At 39.5% G+C, this 19,358-nt stretch overlaps 2 protein-coding genes and 1 non-coding gene across 3 annotated transcripts in view; 2 read left to right on the top strand and 1 right to left on the bottom strand.

Annotated features, from left to right (window-relative positions):
- The first annotated feature begins 1,467 nt into the window (after window positions 1-1,467).
- sars2 (seryl-tRNA synthetase 2, mitochondrial) lies at window positions 1,468-9,752 on the top strand. Its single transcript, XM_054600782.1, has 16 exons — window positions 1,468-1,744; window positions 3,183-3,278; window positions 3,431-3,460; window positions 3,595-3,735; window positions 3,906-3,960; window positions 4,040-4,103; window positions 4,765-4,870; window positions 4,964-5,011; window positions 5,369-5,477; window positions 6,149-6,194; window positions 6,280-6,367; window positions 6,667-6,779; window positions 6,972-7,065; window positions 7,993-8,085; window positions 8,181-8,246; window positions 9,167-9,752. Exons 1-16 carry the CDS (start codon window positions 1,478-1,480, stop codon window positions 9,305-9,307), a joined length of 1,557 nt encoding a protein of 518 aa, XP_054456757.1. The 5' UTR covers window positions 1,468-1,477; the 3' UTR covers window positions 9,308-9,752.
- A 5,969-nt stretch (window positions 9,753-15,721) lies between these two features.
- The window catches only part of LOC129091902 (inositol-tetrakisphosphate 1-kinase-like), a gene marked incomplete in the record, with an annotated part of 7,910 nt that continues 4,273 nt past the window's right edge, over window positions 15,722-19,358 (bottom strand). The window contains 4 exon segments of the mRNA XM_054599588.1: window positions 15,722-17,456; window positions 17,528-17,690; window positions 17,901-17,968; window positions 18,812-18,961. Of these exon segments, the coding sequence (XP_054455563.1) occupies window positions 17,332-17,456; window positions 17,528-17,690; window positions 17,901-17,968; window positions 18,812-18,961 (506 nt within the window).
- Window positions 18,984-19,171, top strand: LOC129097899 (U2 spliceosomal RNA). Its single transcript, XR_008531572.1, has one exon. It is a non-coding gene; the product is annotated as a U2 spliceosomal RNA (small nuclear RNA).

Raw genomic sequence — 19,358 nt, 5'->3', positions numbered from 1 at the left:
TCAAATTTATTTTATATATATATATATATATACAGTACCAGTTTTGGACACACCTTCTCGTTGAATATTTTTATTTTTTTTTTTTTTATTTTTTTTATTTTTTTTATTTTATTTTTATTTTATATATATATATACAGTACCAGTCAAATTAACACATGTAATTATGTGGTAAACAAACAACATGCTCCACACTGGAGCAGAGGGTAGTCTCTGGAGCCCAGAGGGCAGAGAGATGCAGGGCTGAGTTCGGGTCCAGTCGGCCGCACTTGTCACGTCTGAACCGGATTACCGCAACATTAAACTTCCGCTCATCTGATTGGCTGACCTTTGGCTGGTGACGATTTGTGTTTTGGGGGCCGGAATTTTTTTTTTAATTAAATATTATTTATTATACGTTGGGTGGAATAGTAGGTGTGTGTTTTTTAAATAAATAAAAAATACATTCATTTTTAAATAAATACATTTCAGAATCACTCATTTCCGCATTCATGATGCATTCAAGGTACATACGGACGTTTCACAACCGACGGCTCTATGAGCAGGTCAAGAAACTCAGGAAGAAAACCTAAGAATATATAAATGTACCAGTCAAAAGTTTGGACACAATGCCTTTTCATTCAATGTTTTTTCTTTTTGGACTTTCTTTATTTTTTCTTTATTTTTTTTTTTATTTTTTTCTACATTGTAGATTAATATTGAAGACATCCAAACTATGAAGGAACACATATGGAATTATGTGGTAAACAAACAAATGCTCAACAAACCAGAATATGTTTTATATTTTAGATTCTTCAAAGTAGTTGAATGAGAAGGTGTGTCCACACTTTTGACTGGTACTGTATATATATATATATATATATATATATATATATATATATATATATATATATATATATATATATATATATATATAAAGTAATTGTTATTATAAACATTTTTATAAGTTATAATGATGTATTCAAACGCACACATGCAGAATCAGTAATCTCTTTTAAATCACTTTTTAAAACACATTTTTATAGATTGGCTTTTATGTGATGTCGTCGTTTTATTGGTTCATTTTCATTTGGTCTTGGTATTTTATCTTATATTTGTTTACTATATTTTACCATTATCACTTTTTATTTATTTTATTTTTATTTATTTTATTTTTATTTATTTTATTTATTTTATTTATTTTATTTATTTTATTTATTTGATTGTCACTTGTTATTTCATTTTGTTTCTTATGCACTGTCTTGCTGGCTGGTCTGTCAAAGCACTTTGTAAACCTTGTTTTTAAAGGTGCTATATAAATAAAAGTTATTATTATTATTATTATTATTATTATTATTATTATTATTATTATTATTATTATTATTATTATTATTATTATTATTATTATATTTGAATACAATGTCGAAAGGCTGACCGAGAGATTACAACACAGAGTACAGCACCGCTTATTCCCACGCTCATGAACGCAACATTGTTCCACATGACAAACATGGCGACCTCCATCAGCATGGTGCTGAGATTAGGAGCCACTGCACTGGTTGCAAGACACTGTTCAAGGCCGAGGGTGTACACCCAGCAGCGGCTGCTTTCTCACGGAGCCCGGAGCAGTCTGTACGAGCATGTCTGTGAAGGTTACAGCGACAAGCCCGAGCTGGACATGAGGCTGGTGTGTGAGGAGACAGACAGAGTCATAGCAAATGTGGAGAACAGGAAGGGAGACCTGCAAGGGGATGACGTCAGGAAGATTGTGAGTGTGTTTAATCAGCTGATCATTCATGCATATGTGTGACATCATCATCATCTTCATTTAAGTGAAGTTTCTGGGGTTGCCAGCTGGCTGCAATGCTCCTTATAATCACAACACAGACTGTAAATATATATATTTTTTAAAGTTTGCATAGTGCAGTACTGTTTGGTGAGGTGTAAACTTGGATTGGTGTCTCATATAACAAATGCATTTCTGTCCCCTTAATGATACAGAACCATTGAAGTTAAAGACTTCACTTTAAGTTTTATGGCTTATAAAAATACTCTTTATTTCATATTTACTTGTGTCTGATGTTCTTTTACACATGCACTCATTGATTGGCCAGAACTTTATTCACAGACAAAGGTTTTTGCACTTTAACCTTTAAGTTTCTGGGGTTGACAGCTGGCTGCACAGACTGTAAATATAACTATTATGGTGTTCACATCCCACATTCATATTATGTATTGAGCCAAAGCATTTTTGTAAAACAGTTGTTGAGTGAGGTGTAAACTTGGATTGGTGTCTCATATAACAAATACATTTGTGTCCCCTTAATGATACAGAACCATTGAAGTTAAAGACTTGTTTTAAGGCTTATAAAAATACTCTTTATTTAATATTTATTGGTGTCTGATGTTCTTTTACACATGACTGTTTAATTACCTTGTAGTGTCACAAATCCTGCTTTATGTACAGTTCATGCCTTAAACTCTGATTTAAGCACAGAGACATTTTCCCCAAGTGAATTTGAAAAGTTTTCAAGTGTCAAACTAATAGACGAATTACATTTTTAAGTGGAGGTTGGAATTAAAATTGTATTTATTTTTCATTACTATTACAACACCATGAACTGACTGATTGAATGAATGCTGACTGACTGTTATAAAGTAGTTATTTAAAACGGTTGAATACTAACTATAAACACAGTGTTTCTTCATGGGAATCATGAAACAAGCAAATAAAAGTGTTTAGAATCAAACCAAACTTTATTGTTCCACTATGTTGACACATTGGCTTTGTCAGTATATATATATGTAAATACTTTATTAGGAATAACCCCTTTTAGATGTACCATCTCGTTTTCATGGGGGGTCCTCAAAGACATTATAATAAGACAAAACATTCAAGAAGAATAATAAAAAAATAATAGTCATATTGAACATAAATCCATAGGATGTTAAACACATACAGTTAAACAAAGAGGACAAAGCAATATAAGCAAACATAAACATAAATCCATTATAAGCATTGTTATGAAAAGTTTAATTTGAGGGAAGCATGGATATCCCATTGTTTAACTGTGATTTTAATTGATCGTGTGTGTGTGTGTGTGTGTGTGTGTGTGTGTGTGTGTGTGTGTGTGTGTGTGTGTGTGTGTGTGTGTGTGTGTGTGTGTGTGTGTGTGTGTGTGTGTGTGTGTGTGTGTGTGTTGTAGGTGTGTGTGTGGCAGGAGCTCCAGGCAGTGAGGACGGAGATCTCAGGACTGGAGGTGCAGAAGAGCCACGTCAGTGACGCAGTCAAAGCAATAGTGGTCAGTAAAGGTTATTACAGCTCTGCTCACAGTCTCCACTTATCTGATAAAGGTTGTTGGTTTTGAATGCAATTTTGTTTTTGCTTAATAATTGTCTTTTATTAGATTTTTTTTTGTCATTATTGTGACATTAAATCATATTTTCCACACAGGTCAAGAACGACAAGAAAGCCCTTGGCAGTGTAAGTTTGGCAATTTAGATTCTAAATTCTTTGTTATTGCTCAATCTATTCCTTGCTGCTCCCCAGTTAGTGCACTGGTTTAGTGGTAAATCACACGTGGGACCAGTTCTGAGTCCTTGTTGTTCACCGCACAGCTTCCAGAGTACACTCAGGCTCTGCAGAAGGGCCGCGAGATCCGCAGCAGACTGAATCAACTCTACCTGAAAGAGACGGAGCTGGATGAGGAACACTACGGACGGGCGCTCAGACTGCCCAACACCTCACACCCTGATGTGGTGAGGACACACACACACACACACACACACACACACACACACACACACACACACACACACACACACACACACACACACACACACACACACACACACACACACACACACACGATCTTGGGTGAGATTTTCTTTAGTTAGAAACTTCTTAAAGTTCCTCTTTCCTTTTGCAGCCGGTCGGAGATGAGAGCCAGGCGAGAGTGGTGGAGCTGGTTGGACAGAAACCAGGTGAATAATAATCTTTAATAGCTTTACCATTGTGTGTTTTAAAAATTAGCAATCTCATAATCTGCTCTCTCTGCTGTAGAGTTCGACTTCAAGCCCAGAGGCCACGCAGAGCTGGGGGAGGAGTTGGGTCTCATCCGGCAGAGGTGAGGACGACTCTGGTTATTGGTTTGAAGAACTCGTCCCACTAGATATTCCAGTTGCTGTACTGTTTGTGCTCTATTCTATTCAACCTTTTGTTCACATGAATAAAGGAGAAACAGAGGATGTTAGTTTAGTTATGTTGAGTCAGATTCCTCAAAAAACTACACCTTTTTAAAAAAGTGAAAAACTAATTTCTTGGTTTCTGGACTCATTCCTGCAGAACTCTGGTTTATGACACATGCTCATTGTGACTTCTTTCGGTTCACTCCAATGGATGATTAATTATAAACGTTTCCAAATAGAAAGCATTTGTTTATGGTCTTAATAATTGCAGAAAGAAGGCTACTACTCTTCAGTTTAATTTATTTACGTAGCCCAATAACGCACATTTGCCTCTTGGCCACTGAAATGCCATCTACAGTAACTGAATCATTTTACTATGACTATCTCCCTCCTTGATGATCATGATTTATGTGAATTCAAAAGCTTTTTTGAGTCTTAGAAAAGTGTCTGAATGAGTCATGTGACCGAACTTATCCTCATACAACGGTTCGTATGATGTCTTAAGAAAAAGTTACTAGTGTCTATCCACATGTATGGTAATGAATATGTTAGAACCATAATATTTTATATTTCGTTTTGTTCCTCCGTCCTCTCCTGCAGACATCTGGCTCATGTCTCAGGCCACAGGTCCTACTATCTGAGGGGAGCGGGGGCCAGACTTCAGACTGCTCTCCAAAACTTAGCCCTGGACACACTGCAGCGACGGGTAAGCGTGTGTTTGGAAAATATTAGTTATAAAGTCTGCAAACTTATTCTGTTATTGTATATATGAGAGCAAACTTCCCTTTGACTCCTGCAGGGCTTCATTCCCATGGTTGTACCGGACATGATGAAGGGGGCCGTGTTTGTGAGTAGAAATACTCTGTTCCATCTGATTCTACCTCTTTTTGCAAAGGCGTTGTCACGGCAACACAATCTGACTTAATGGACGCTAAACTTCATATCAAATAAAACAAGATTTAAAAGCAGTTAAAGTTAAAGGAACTCTAGTGCCTCGAAACATTTGGGGAGACTGCAAAAATCCCACACGGAATTAAAGTTCCTTGTAGTAACTTTAAATAAAACATAAAATGAAATATTTTGCGATAAAATACTTAGACGTACAGTTTAAAGACCAAGGCGTGTTTTAACCCACACATTCTCCCACTCTCGCTGACCTTTCCTCTTTTCGTTCTCTGCATCATTCTGTTTCTTTCACCTCCAGGAGGGATGTGGGATGCAGCCCAACGCCCATCGGTCTCAGGTCTACTCTCTGGACCAGTCCCGCTTCCCAGACCTCAACCTGGCCGGGACTGGAGAGGTCGGCGTGGCAGGTGAGTCTTATTGTGTTGGAGTCACGATGAGGTTTTAATTTCCTTCTCACAATAAATTAGCAAGATTGTTTATCAGTACCAGTACTTGATTAACATCTCTCTGATCCTCTTATTGGCTTTGTTGCACCTGTGGTGGGAAAGAAGCTTCCTCAATCTTATTGGTTCATGTAGTTTGGTGACATCATGTATTTTGCAGCATTACTTAAACCTGTGCGAGGGTCTAATTATAGCGATCTAAGGTTGTGAAACATTTTTTTTGATTGATGGGCGAGGTTGTAAAGAGTTCATTCACTACATGGTTTGTCAATTGTTGCTTATATGTATGATTGTTTTGGGGATTTTATAGTTTTGTAAACCCATTGTTTCTGTCAGTTTCGCCAAAAAAATCTTGCAAAACTTTTGACAAACACATTTTTCTGACCTGGAATCAAAAAGTGTTAAAGATTTATGTTAGATTCATGCAATAGCCCACGATGGTTCCAGTTATTTTACAAGATATTACAGGTGCTGATGATTGTAAAGCGGACGTTTAAGTTGTATAGTAACATGTTCAACAATGTTTTACAATCTTGGTTTATATTTAACAGATGTTTCACGACAGGTTTGAATCATAGTAGGAACATTTTACATGTGTATTAAGTAGCTATGTGATGTGTGTCTCTCTCCTCCAGGCTATTTCATGGATCATGCAGTAAACTGGAAGGACATGCCTGTCAGGTGAGAAGAAAACCGTTCACTCCTCGTTTGCTTCAGCTGTATTGGAGTAACTCTAGCTGACCTGATGTGTCTCCTCCCTCTGCAGGACGGTGTGCAGCAGCACCTGCTACAGAGCAGAGACGGACACGGGCAGAGAGACATGGGGGCTCTACAGAGTGCATCACTTCAACAAGGTGACAAGGAGCTGCTATGATGAAAATATGCAAATGTGTCAATCCTTTATGTTGAGCCCTGCAACTGATACCACATTTTGAATAACATAAGATAGGATAAGATAATCCTTTATTAGTCCCACAGCGGGGAAATTTGCTTACTCAATGATTATGCTAATGAGCTTTGTATTTAACTGTGTGTGTGTGTGTGTGTGTGTGTGTGTGTGTGTGTGTGTGTGTGTGTGTGTGTGTGTGTGTGTGTGTGTGTGTGTGTGTGTGTGTGTGTGTGTGTGTGTGTGTGTGTGTGTGTGTGTGTCCAGGTGGAGATGTTTGGAGTGACAGCAGATGAGACGGGAGAAGAAAGCTCTAAGCTGCTGGACGAGTTTATCTCTCTGCAGAAAGAGATGTTCTCTGCACTGGAACTACACTACAGGTTAGTACACACACACACACACACACACACACACACACACACACACACACACACAGAAATTCTGTCACTCACGTAGTCACAATCTAAGTGACCCTGTTCTTTCATTCATCCAGTACATTTAACTTGATATTTAAAATACTTGTATGAGTTATGGCTCTATTTTTTCCTTTTATTTTTGTTGTATTCATTTAGAGTTCTGGACATGCCGACACAGGAACTGGGTCCTCCAGCACACAGGAAGTATGACATCGAAGCATGGATGCCTGGGAGGGACAGCTATGGAGAGGTCAGTCCCATTATATACAGTTACCTATTTAAAATAATAATAACTTTATTTCTATAGCACCTTTTAAAAACGAGGTTTACAAAGTGCTTTGACAGACAAGGCAGCAAAACAGTGCAATAGATGAAACATTAAAAACAATCGTTAGGATAAAACTAAACTAAGAAATAAAATGAAATAACAAATAAATAAACAAACAAAATAAATAAAATCAAGTGAAATAGATAAACATAAAATAGTAAACGAATATAAGATAAAATAGTAAAACCAAATAAAACGAAACATTAAAACGACGACATCGCATAAAAGCCATTCTATAAAAATGTGTTTTTAAGAAAAAAAATGACCTGCTTAAAAATAACTGAGATGCCTGTTGACTTTGACTTATGTAAAGGTGTTAATGTGTGGTAATATATGCTGCAGGGTGTGAATGAACGGACACACAAACACAGTCAGTCAAAAGTCTGTACGGTAAACAAACATGGAAGTTCGCCACCATGGTCCAATCTCATCATTCCTCTAAAGCTTTGAATAAAATGTAAAATGGGTAAAATGTAGCAGTAAGGAGGTAAATGTTAAATATTTGGACAAGTTGGCTTCAAAATGCTGCACAAGCAGTCGAGAGAAAAAGCAATGCTGCTAGAAACAGCTGAAGTAGAGCCAATAACTTCTGCTTAATAAAACAGACAAGGGTAAAGATGATGATACAGCACGTGCTAATGAATGTCAATCAACTCTGATGGGGGAAGAAGAAAATTATAGATTTTCCTTTCCAGCCAAACTAGGCTTGAATATTGTTGCCATAACTAATGAGCTCCACAGAGCCAGAAGGCTTCATTTTGATGCTGATTCTGATGCATTTATTATCTCCCTCACTCTGTCTCTCCCCCTCTCTCTGTCTCTCCCTCTATATATATATATAAATGTCAGATTTCCAGTGGATCCAACTGCACCGACTACCAAAGCAGACGCCTTAACATCCTGTATGAGCGAGAGGACGGCAGCCTGCAGTACGCCCACACAGTAAGACTGCAGACGAGGCAGCACTGCTGTACATTCCTGCGGGTGGAGCTTACAGCATTACACCACCTCCATGACGTTTGTTTTATTCTCTCTAGGTGAATGCCACAGCATGTGCCATCCCCAGAACCATCATCGCCATCCTGGAGACCCACCAGACCAAAGTAAGACTCCAGCATAAAGGATCACTTCACACACATGGGCTCCCAAAAACCTGGAAAACCCTGAAATCTTTACTGCATTGGAAAATGACAAAATAGATTCAATGAGTGTCTTGAAAAAGGTTGTATTGAGAAACAAAATGATGGTCAGGTTGTTATATGAACCATAATTAATATTATAGCTTACCCCAAAGCCCAAATATCCAATTATTTTTTGTTCAAATCCCTTTTATATATAAATAATAAAAAAATCATGTCAGGTTTGAAGTTTTATGCAGATACCCAGCTGACAAAAACATAACATAAAAGCATATGTCAGCGACTGTAACACAGACTGTGGCTCCCCCTTGTGATTGTTCTCAGTCAAAGCATTTTTTATACAAATTATGTATTTCAATAAAACTGCTGAAATAATTTTATAGCAATAAGACTGCCATTACCTCTATATTGCTAAATCGTTTTACATTTTGTTGACTGACTAAAAGAGGCCATGGTTGTCTATCTTGGGTGGTAGAGTGCCAATTACAATATTGCAAAGAGCATAAATATGTTTATTTTTCTCTGTTAATATAATTGTATTTATTTTTTACCTTTTCTTTTTCTCCTCTTCACTTTGTTTTCTGTGTTGTGATCACAAAAAATCTAAATAAATGTTATTAAAATGAAACACATATAACAATGATAAATATATTTCATTTGTTTTGTGTTTGTTTTTATTTAGACGTTTAAAATCTTCCATAAAAATTGGCCTTAACAAACCCCAAAGAGCAACTAAATGTCAAATACTAGAACAAATTTCATTTTCTTAGGGATTTACGGTGGAAACACAACTACTTCAAAAATATTTTTCAACAAATTTACTTCAAGACATTTTAGAAACCATCAGTGTTATTAATGATGCTTCTCTCTGTCCATCTCCCCAGGAGGGAACAGTGCGTGTCCCCCGAGCCCTGCAGCCTTATTTGGGCCTGGAAGTCATCGAGAGCCCAAAGTACACTCCCCTGAAATACATCGGACCCAACCAGCACATTCGACCAGCCCGACCCGCTCCCAAGACCAGATGACAAAAACAATAGTCAAGACAGAAAGTAGATCTTTAAAGGGACTATGGTTGAAAGAAAATAGTCCCTACATGAACCTTCTCACAACGAGGTCTGTGGATAATCGTTGACTCATGATTTCTGGAAAGAGACGTTGCTTTTGAGTTTGTCAAATGTATATTTATGTTACTTTGGCACATCTAGTCCCATAAATTGGAGAGAAACAAACATCTATAAATAATCTAAATTTATAAAAAGCAATGAACTGTTCCTTAAAGACGCATGAGGTTATTGGTTGGTCTAAATGAATTGAATTGGGTTAAGAAATGTTTTGAGGTGATGGATCAAACCGTAATAAAGCAGTTTACTGTCACTGTAAATATATTTATGTCTTATTTTGTCTAATGCCATGAAATTGCAAATGTACGCCAGAAGGTAATGCCCATGATAATGAATAACCAATAAAGGATAAGTGTTTAATTTCTGCCTCATGTATTGTTTACTGTCCAATAGATTATAAATGCATTAGCAAAGATACTCAACGACATTATGACTCTGCTCCCAGAGGTAGTCACAAAGCGCCTGTTACACAACTGTTGGAAAATATCAATAATTAATGTAATTGAAGTAATTAATTAGCCACCAGGGGAGGTGTTGGATGTTTGCATGATTATAATAATATTCTGTTATAATAGCTGTTACAATAATATGCTCACTGGGCATATTTAGTGGGTTTTAAATGGAGGGGATTACAGATAATGTGTTTAATGTTTTTTTATGTAGCTGCTTCTGGATCACTCACGCCACTGTTTCATCAGTAGTACAAAGCACTTCATCATAGTGCTTTGTACAAATGTAAAGGTGCCACATATATATATAAAGTTATTATTATTTAATGATCTATCTTTAAAAAGCAAATTAAGTGACACACAGATTAAACATTTTGTTAACACACTCTTAAGAACAGGACGACCAACTCACATCTTTGGCACCTTAACAGGGTTTTGGCTCTGATCTGGTCCCAAGTCACCTGACACCACACACACACACACACACACACACACACACACACACACACACACACACACACACACACACACACACACACACACACACATACACAGCTCCACCTCGCTGTGAAGAAGATCCAGCCGGTTATTTTTCAAGGTTATCTCCTGCAGGAAACCTCTCTTCCCGGATCCTATGGGAGTTCTGATAACCGCAGTTTTTCTCTGGGCTGCAGTCGGGGGTAAGAAGGATATTTATCATGTGCATTTAACAGCTACAGTGTGTGTGTGTGTGTGTGTGTGTGTGTGTGTGTGTGTGTGTGTGTGTGTGTGTTGGTCGCAAGGTATGAAATGACGGAACAAAATGCGTGAAGCTCTCATCCTCATCTGTAGTCCCGATTATTTAGTTTATTCCATTTGCATCTCAATATAATGCTGCTTACATGTCAGCAGCATTATACTGAGCTGCAAATAGAATAAACTAAATATTTGATAATGAAAGCAGACAGAAGGTGAATGCATTCAGGGGGGTTTAGACTTAATAGGGCTGTTACATAATTTCTTATTTGCATTGCTTTAACGCGTCTGTCTGCAGGGCTCACGGGGCCGTCACCGGTTTATGGACACATACAATCACAATGCATGCATTAATATATCATCTTTAATCATAGAAATGCATTAAAGCTCTGCACAGGTGAGAAGCAACTGTGCGGAGCTCTCTGCACGGTGACATGCGGTGAAAAACGTGTTATAATTAATTAATTAAATAAGAAAAATAACAAAGACAGGTGTGTTATTGTAGGAGATAACCTACATAGAGCAGACTGTAAAGTGTTTAGCAGCCACAGTGAAGATAATCACTGTCAAGCCACACCCACATGAAGTACAACTACATCTATGCATCACAGGAGAGAGTAATGTTCCTACTGGGCCACTAAATGCATCTGCAGAAGTCAATTAAATGCACAGATGAGGAGTAGCATCATCATAAACTTGTAATTGTGGAGTTATGTGCGTACATTCTGACTCTAGATGTGGCTGAATAGTTTTTAATCAATATGTTTTTTGCTGTTTTTGTCACTAAATGCAGCCCTTTATTGTTTTGGACAGATGCTTTTTAATGTCTTCATTTCTAAACATGAGGTTTGGTTGAACAGCAGGACAACAAGCCAATAAAACCCAGAGCCAGATCACCAGGTTTTAATTATGAGGCCGGGGTGTCCAAGCTTAGACAAACACACACACGCCATCACATGGACACACAGAGCTCACGTGTCTGGAGGGAAGGGGGTGTCAATTAGTCCTATTGATCCTGATCTGGCTGTGTGCTGACACATGGGTTGAGTTCAAACTTACAGCATCTACATTTGTCGAGTCAGTGCAGGTAGAAAACTGAGTTTGCCGTGTTGTGTTTGAGTCTTAGATCACAGTAGAGATCATTTTTGGTTTCATGGTGTCAATATAACAGAAAACATGTTTCTAAATAGAGCCAAATATTACGCTTTGACATTTAGATTCACGACTAAATGGAAGTGCAGTAATTGAGCAGCATCAATGCATCTGATGCATAACAATAAAAGAAAAAGGTCACAGGCTGCAAGGAGAACTTTGATTGTGATCTATGCTGACATTTAGGTTCTTGTTAGATTCAGTGTATATCTCTGTGAGGGAAAAAAAAAAAAAGGTTCCTGATGGCACAGCTAAGTGTGCCTTTAATGATCTGCTGGCAGACGGGGATTGGTGACTGATTTAGCTCCGGTGGGAAACTACCTGTGAGCTAAAGCCTTTGGGAATATCTGCATCCTGGAGATAGAGAGAGATAGGTAAGCTTCTTTGCTGTGTCGCTCTACCAAGGTAACTGTGCTTACCTTAATGAGGGAACAGCTCCACCCACGCAACACGCAGCACTAACCATCGCTTAGTAAACAAAGTAGTTCATCCGTGGTGCTCTGTAACACGGTTTGGTGCAGAAATGCTAAATATATTGATTTGTGTTCTCCTTCTCCGTCTCCCTCCCTCCTTCTTTTGCGCCTCAGTGGGAAGCCGGCCAGTGACCTCACCCCTCGATGATGCAAAGGTCAGAAACAAGTCCTTTGTTTATTTCCCTTATCATTCAGTTTATTATTATATATATATATATTTTAAAAATGTCTCACACAGTAGTTTTGTTTTATGTCTCTTTAGGTTGAATGTATTATTCAGGAGACTCTGAATGAAGACGGGCCTCAACATGAGTGTGGCCCACAGCTAGCAGGTGATCTATTTAATTATCTGTTCATCAATACTCAAATATAAGTATGTAGTGTTTAGAGCTCAAATATAAGTATGTCTCTTGTGTGCAGTGTTTAGAGCTAAAAGAAGTATTCAAGTAGTTAGTTTGGGCTCTTTTTGGGACAAAACAAGACATTTGGAGGTGAATGTGACGGACGTTTTTCACTATTTTTTGATGTTACACACTAAACGTTTGATTGATAAACTTTTAATTTAAAATTACATGGATATTAAGATGAACTAATTAGTCTATCTTTTGTCTTTTGCCTTATTTTCTGGAGAAAATAGAACATTGATTTATTCTGTGATGGCTGTTTTGTTGTGTAGACTCTGTTGGTATTTTGGGGTTTTGCTATTGTATTATTGAAGTGTTGTGCGTCATTATTTTTGCAGAGGAACTTGATGAAGTGCAAAGACATCAGGGTCTGCTGAGGGAGCTGCAGAGGCTGGCTGATGATGGTAAACACACAAATTCACATTTACGTATGATATTCACTGATAGAAAACAAAGCAACTCTGATTTCGGGTTTTTTTATGGATTTTTCTTGGAATAAAATGAATTTAAAGTCCGTCTTTTTGTGGGAGAAGTGATGTGTCTTCATCCCAAATCATGTGTTTTTGTGTTTTAAAACAACATGAAACTGATTGTTGCAGAGACAAAAACGGAACGAGACGACGAGAAGGAGCGCTACGAGTACAACCTGGCTGACGATGAGAGCGACTTGAAGCACAGGGATGAGGAGGCGAAGGAGGAGAGAGACGTGACCGGCACTCCAAAGGAGACAGAGGAAGATGCCACCAAGGAGAAGATAATGGAGGAGCCACGGATCGAACACAGAGGGAGGGACCATGAAGAGGAGCAAGCCAAGGAGCTTGAGGAGCTGCTGGCTGAGGAGATCACCAAGAAGGGGAAGGAGGAGACGAATGACGAGGAGCTCAAAGAACTGCTGAAAGAGCTGAAGAAGAAACGCTACGAGGCGGTGAAGGAGAGGGAGATCCAGAAGGGCTCTGCACCAGAGCAGGAGGAAGAGGTGGAGGAGAAGAAGGAGGAGGACAAAGAGAAGGAGGGAGATCCAGCGGAGGAGGAGGAGAAGCAGAGGATGGAGGAGAGGAGGAAGAACGAGGTGGAGCTGATGGTGGAGAGGGAGAAGGTGGAGAAGGAGCTAAAGGAGCTGCTTAAAGAGCAGGAGAGCAAGGGCAAGCTGGAGCAGGAGAAGGAGCGGAAGGAGAAGCAGGAGGAGCTGGACGAACTAGTCAGGAAGATGAAACGGGTGAAGGAGGAGGAGGAGGAGCAGGAGACTCAGGGCGGGAAGAAAGAAGACGGCGTGGATCAGAGGACGGCAGAGGAGAAGAAGCAGGGCGAAGACGACAAGGAGCCCGATGAGAAAAAAGAGAACGAAGTCGAGAAGAAAAAGGAGGAGGCGGCGGTGGAGGTGAAGGAGCCGCAGCAGAAGAGAGTGATGGAGAAAGCGAGCGACGAAGCCACAAAGCAGTTTGAGCGCGAGAGGTTCAAGGATGCGGATGAGGAGGATGAAGACGAGGAAGATGAGGATGAATACGTGAGAGAGGATGAGGAGGGGCAGGATGAGGAAGACGATGAGGGGGGCGACGCAGAAGAAGATGAAGGAGAGGTAAGTTGGTGCAAATAATATATGACTGTGTTTGTTTACATGGTAACAGTTGAATTATTTAGTATGCAGGTCGCTGGATGAAACACATCCGGTAAGAAAACCTTACATTTGTTGAACATATGTAACTAGCTAGCCAACCAAGGTAACGTAGTTCACGCAACACCAAATGATACTACGACAATAACCATGACAACCTGTGACTACCTTGACGTTCAAAATTATATTTTAAATTGACAAAAGTTTAATTCATGGCACATTTCAAACGGGATCAAAAATATATTTGTCTCTCGCAGTTTTTTGGTTTTTTTTTACAAAATAAGGTCCCATTGGGGACACCGGAAGGGGCGGGACTTAGCCGCTCCATACCTGGACAAATATGTAGGTAATATGGTACCAGTCGACTTCTTGAACAGAAATCCAAATAATTTGATCCCTGAACAGATGAAGGTGTCTACTAAACAATAATTATTTTGGGAGCCAAACCCAAACGTGAATAGCCCAATTTTGTTAAATGTGGTACAGTGGGTTGCATCGACTGGAACAACTCTAAAAAATATATAATTAAAACTGAAAAAAAAGCCTAAATTTGAAAAGCCTATATTTAAAATGTCACTTAATCACAAGTTATTTTAAGGAAATTTGGCAAAACAATTGACTGACTGTATTCACTAGAAACAATGAAGTTAGCATCCTCATACCCATAATGCAACACTCTACAAATCTTGGAGGCTCTCCCTGTTCTTTACCAATGTTAAGATTTTTATAGTTATTATAGTTGTATACCTTTCGAAGCATAATCAATATGCACCAGGTAGTTAGAAGAGTACTTAATTAATTAATAACGATTTTATTTCTATGTCCTTCACTCTACCTACCAGCAGGTATCCAGTAGCTTTCATGGGTATCCCAATTTTTTATAGTAAAAAATATTTTCAGTTATTTATGGGCTGTAATCTAAAGCACCATGTGTCCTGTATTGCTGGATAATAAATTCTCATATCTTCCGTCCACAGGAGCTGCTGGAGATTGAGGCAGAGTTGCGCAAAGTTGCTGCAGAGCTGAGGGAGCTTCGCAGAGGATAAGACTCACACACACACACACACACACACACACACACACACACACACACACACACACACACAGCATACTGACAAAACCCACTTCACCCGTCACACATTCAGCTCACACATTTTAAATTTTACAGCCTTCAGATCCCAACAGCACTCAGAGAAATGTCTTTCGGATGTGAATCTGTAAATGGACAAAAAGCACAAATGAAACTGTTGTTTCATTTGTGCTTTTTCATTACCTGGAAAACTCTGTCACCGTTTCCCCAAGTTGAGGAAAAAGGAGACGCACATTTCTAGAGAATCTAAAAAGCTCCTTGTGTCCATCTCCACCCGTGTCCCTGTCTCAGTACCTGTAAATGCTGTTTGTATAGTTGACAGGTGATTTGTAAAACGCCATAGATGCAAAGCTTCCAGCACTTTTTATTAAAATGTTACTTTTTGACTGCAGTTTGCTAACCACACAAACACCATCATCTTTGAAATGTGAGTCATGCACACACTGGCAAGCAGCGCCTCTTTTCTCTAAAGGACTCATCCTCGTTAGTGTGTTCTTGATGAGAAAACACAGATTCCCTTCTATAAGTAATATGTGTAATTCTATATATATTTTGTGCAATAACTGTGTGTAAGCTGTTCCTGCTGTTCTGACTGTTAACGATAGGTATTACTGATATTTCTACACAGGCGTAAGTCATGATTTCCTCTCAGTTTCTCTGACGATAAAGTAGAAACGAAGGATTGTGTTTCATTTGGCTCTCGCACTGTTAAAACCAGACTGTTTGTGACGAACCAGGGTGACACGAACGGAACACGGATGACGTTGAAATTTCTGAAACACGGGTCAGATGTTGAGTTTGTCTCGAGCGTGGTTAGCGTGTGGCCACAGGATGCAATGTACTTAGAGCTTACAGGGTCTAAAAGTGTCACCCCAGGTTCTCAGCCAGCTTTGCACTCTTATCTTAACAAGCCAAGGAGGAGACGAGGGAAGAGGGAGTCACTAAAGCCATTTTTGTTGTCTTTTGGTAACAGCAACACTGACTATATAACGTTCATAAAAAGCTCAGTGGTGTTCAGTCACAGATTTTGTGGCCGTCATGTCATTTATGTAAATATCAGATATCAAGGTCTGTAAGCCAAGGTCATAGGAAATATGAAGCAACAGCGCCCCCAAGAGGACAAAGGGCAGAAATGCACACAGTGCAGGATTTACAGGGTTAACCGTCGGAGGCCCACTCACTGCAATAACACAATATAGACTACAGCACAGTGAATGCAATAATTAGCCAAATAATGAATTATTTCATGTATTTTAATATGTTGTCAAAGTGCATCACAGAGTGCTCGTATAGCAGATATAATCTCTCTTTTTCTACACAGCCAAGATTTACAAAAACGTGTATGTATTTGAACGCTGGCAAAAGTCGCCGGTCGGTCAACTTGTGTAAACACGTGGTGATAACACAAGTCGTCGGTCAACACTGATGAGCTCATTACCGTCTACTCCAAAGATGAGGTGTTTGTTCACTTGAGATTAAATGAAAAATATATATAATGTATTGTAGTTTTCTTTTTTCTATATTAGTGACAAAATGTTTCCACAAAATGTATCTTACAAGCCAGCAAGAAAGATATAGGAAATGTCTGTTGGTGGGAGGGGGGTGACATTAGAGCATTGAGGACATTTCGAATAACAAGGGACAACAATAATAATAAAAACACCATTTGTAATATTACTGGCCAATCAGAGTGCTGTATTTTGTGCCTGCTGTATCTTCTTCTATGCTTCAATCAATAAACAGAAAGTGTATTAAACCATTTTGCGTCATCTGTTTGGTTTGTTGACATGTACAAAAGAGTAAAAATCACTTAAAGGCACAAAATCATTAGTGTCATTTACAGGTAATACAGTTTGAAGTTATGTTACAGACTACATATAAATAACGTATTTTAATGGAAGGAAAGTGTTGGATCCGGCTGAGTTTGGTCCCAACAGAACAGTTAAAATGACTTTGCTTGCTCTGGGAAGCTGGTGAGACGCAGTACAATCCGCGTTGTCTTCCTGAGGTGACTTAAAGGCCGGCTGTTGCAGCAGATGGACCTCCTGTAGTCTGCGTTGACTCAGAAGCCTGTTTGTCCAACACTGACTCTATGTGGCTGAGCAGGGAGGGGAAAAACTGTGGCACTCCCTCATAGCCTGATAGAAAGAAGAGTGTATCAGTGCACACATCAGGGAGTCTGTTATTTGTGCCTGTGTCGCTGCAGTACCTGGGAAGATGTTGATGTCGATGATGGTGAGGGTGTGCGTGTGGATGTTGATGATGATGTCCACGCCGAACAGGGCCATGCCGAGCTGAACCCGGAGCTCTCTGACCAGGGCGGCCACGGCCTCAGAGCTGGGAGGAGGCAGGAGCGGCATCTCCTCGTCCATCTTAGAGATCATGAGGGGAAAAAAAGGTCATTTTTATGGTGGATTTAAGCTAAGTCGGGCGCCAAATAAGTGGGGTTCTACCTGTGAACGTAGACGACTATGTCAAAATATCACCAAGTCGTTTGTGCACCTTAGATTTGCAGATATATTGGCCCTTAGATAAGGATATCAACGCGAGAGAATGGTTATTAATAAGGTTTTATTACTTACTGCTGTGAGATCAGAGCTTGACGCTGGCTTCGACACCTCATGGCTGTTGAAGAAGATGGTTTTCCTGTCTGGATGCAGAGAGAAATCACAATTGGGCAGGAAACATGGAACAGATAAAGCAAAGAACAACAAGGTAGCGTAACATAGGACAAAGCAAGACACAGCAGGACATGACAGGACAGGACAGGACAGGATAAGAAAGGTAGGAAAGGGTAAGGACAACATAGTAGATAGCAATGAAGGGAAGGAAAGGAAGAAAAGGACAAGAGAGTAAAGAGAAGGAATTAAAGGGAAGGAAAAAGAAAGCAAAGGACAAAGAAGGGTTGCAAAGGGAGGGAAAGGAAAGGATAAGACAGAAAAGGGGAAAGAAATGAAGGGACAAAGGACAAGGTAAGAAATGGAAGGAACTAAAGTAAAGGACAAGTATAGGGAAGCAAAGTAATAGAAAGGCAAGGACATTAGGAAAGAGGAAAGGAAAGGACAAGGCAGGAAAGGGAACGAAAACCAAAGGACAAGAAAGTAAAGAGAAGGAAGGGCAGGAAAGAGAAAGAGAGGAAAGTAAAGTACGAGGAAGGGAAGCAAGGGGATGGAAAGAAAAGTACAAGACAGAAAAAGGAGGAAAGAAAAAGACAAGAAAGGAAAGAGAAGGAAAGGAAAGGAAGGGTGTAGATAGGAAATGAAAAGGACAAGACAGTAAAGGGAATGAAGAGAAAAGGACACAAAGTAAAGTAACGGAACTGAAAAGACAGGGCACGTAAGGGAAGGAGAAGAAAGTAAAGGACAAGGAAGGGTGGCAAAGGGATGGAAAGGAAAGGACAAGACAGGAGAGGGAAGGAAAGAAAGGAAAGGAAAAGTGAGAACGGAAATTCACGTGAATATTGATTATATTTGTAGATCCGCTGCAGACTGACCATAGGGACCTGAGGGGAAGTTCTTGAGCGAAGGCCTCTCCACACAGAAGTGTCTGTCTCCCACCACGAACACCTTGTGCAGAACAGCTCCGTGGTTGACGAAGCTCTGGAGAACACAGGGAGGACTGACATCAGCCAGACCGCCCGCACCACGGGCAGCAAACAGTTGGGGATCATCGCTCGGCCTTTGGCTAAGATCAAGTGTAGTATCTGTTCTTATCAGTTTAATATCTGATATGTCCTCTATATGAGGATAACTTATTAAGCAGATTTTTAGCACTGGGAGATGAAAAAGGGCTTGCTCCGTTCACTCCACGATTGACCTGGTATTGCAGCATCGCCAGGAACGGTGCACCCTTCGAATGACTTGTGAACAACAAAACATCAAACTCTTTAATGCAAGACACGAGGCTGTGTATGTGAGTAAAGAAAAGCCCTGTTTACTCCTTAATTGTGCTCTTCCTGGAACCTCATTGTTCTCCCACTCTCAAATCACTATATCCATCAGCCGTGTGTCTGCTGGGGGAAATTATTTCAGCTCTGAATC

Source organism: Anoplopoma fimbria, chromosome 1 (assembly GCF_027596085.1).
Source record: "Anoplopoma fimbria isolate UVic2021 breed Golden Eagle Sablefish chromosome 1, Afim_UVic_2022, whole genome shotgun sequence".
Classification (NCBI taxonomy): domain Eukaryota; kingdom Metazoa; phylum Chordata; class Actinopteri; order Perciformes; family Anoplopomatidae; genus Anoplopoma; species Anoplopoma fimbria.
This window is presented reverse-complemented; position numbering and strand designations above follow the sequence as displayed.

What these genes read in the sequence shown, in the direction of transcription:
- sars2 (XM_054600782.1), top strand. Translation starts at nt 1,478, where the DNA reads ATGACAAACATGGCGACCTCCATCAGCATGGTGCTGAGATTAGGAGCC. An exon ending in TGGAGAGGTCGGCGTGGCAG is followed by an intron (nt 5,478 to 6,148) that starts GTGAGTCTTATT and finishes TCTCTCCTCCAG; the next exon opens with GCTATTTCATGGATCATGCA. An exon ending in GGAGGGACAGCTATGGAGAG is followed by an intron (nt 7,066 to 7,992) that starts GTCAGTCCCATT and finishes TATAAATGTCAG; the next exon opens with ATTTCCAGTGGATCCAACTG.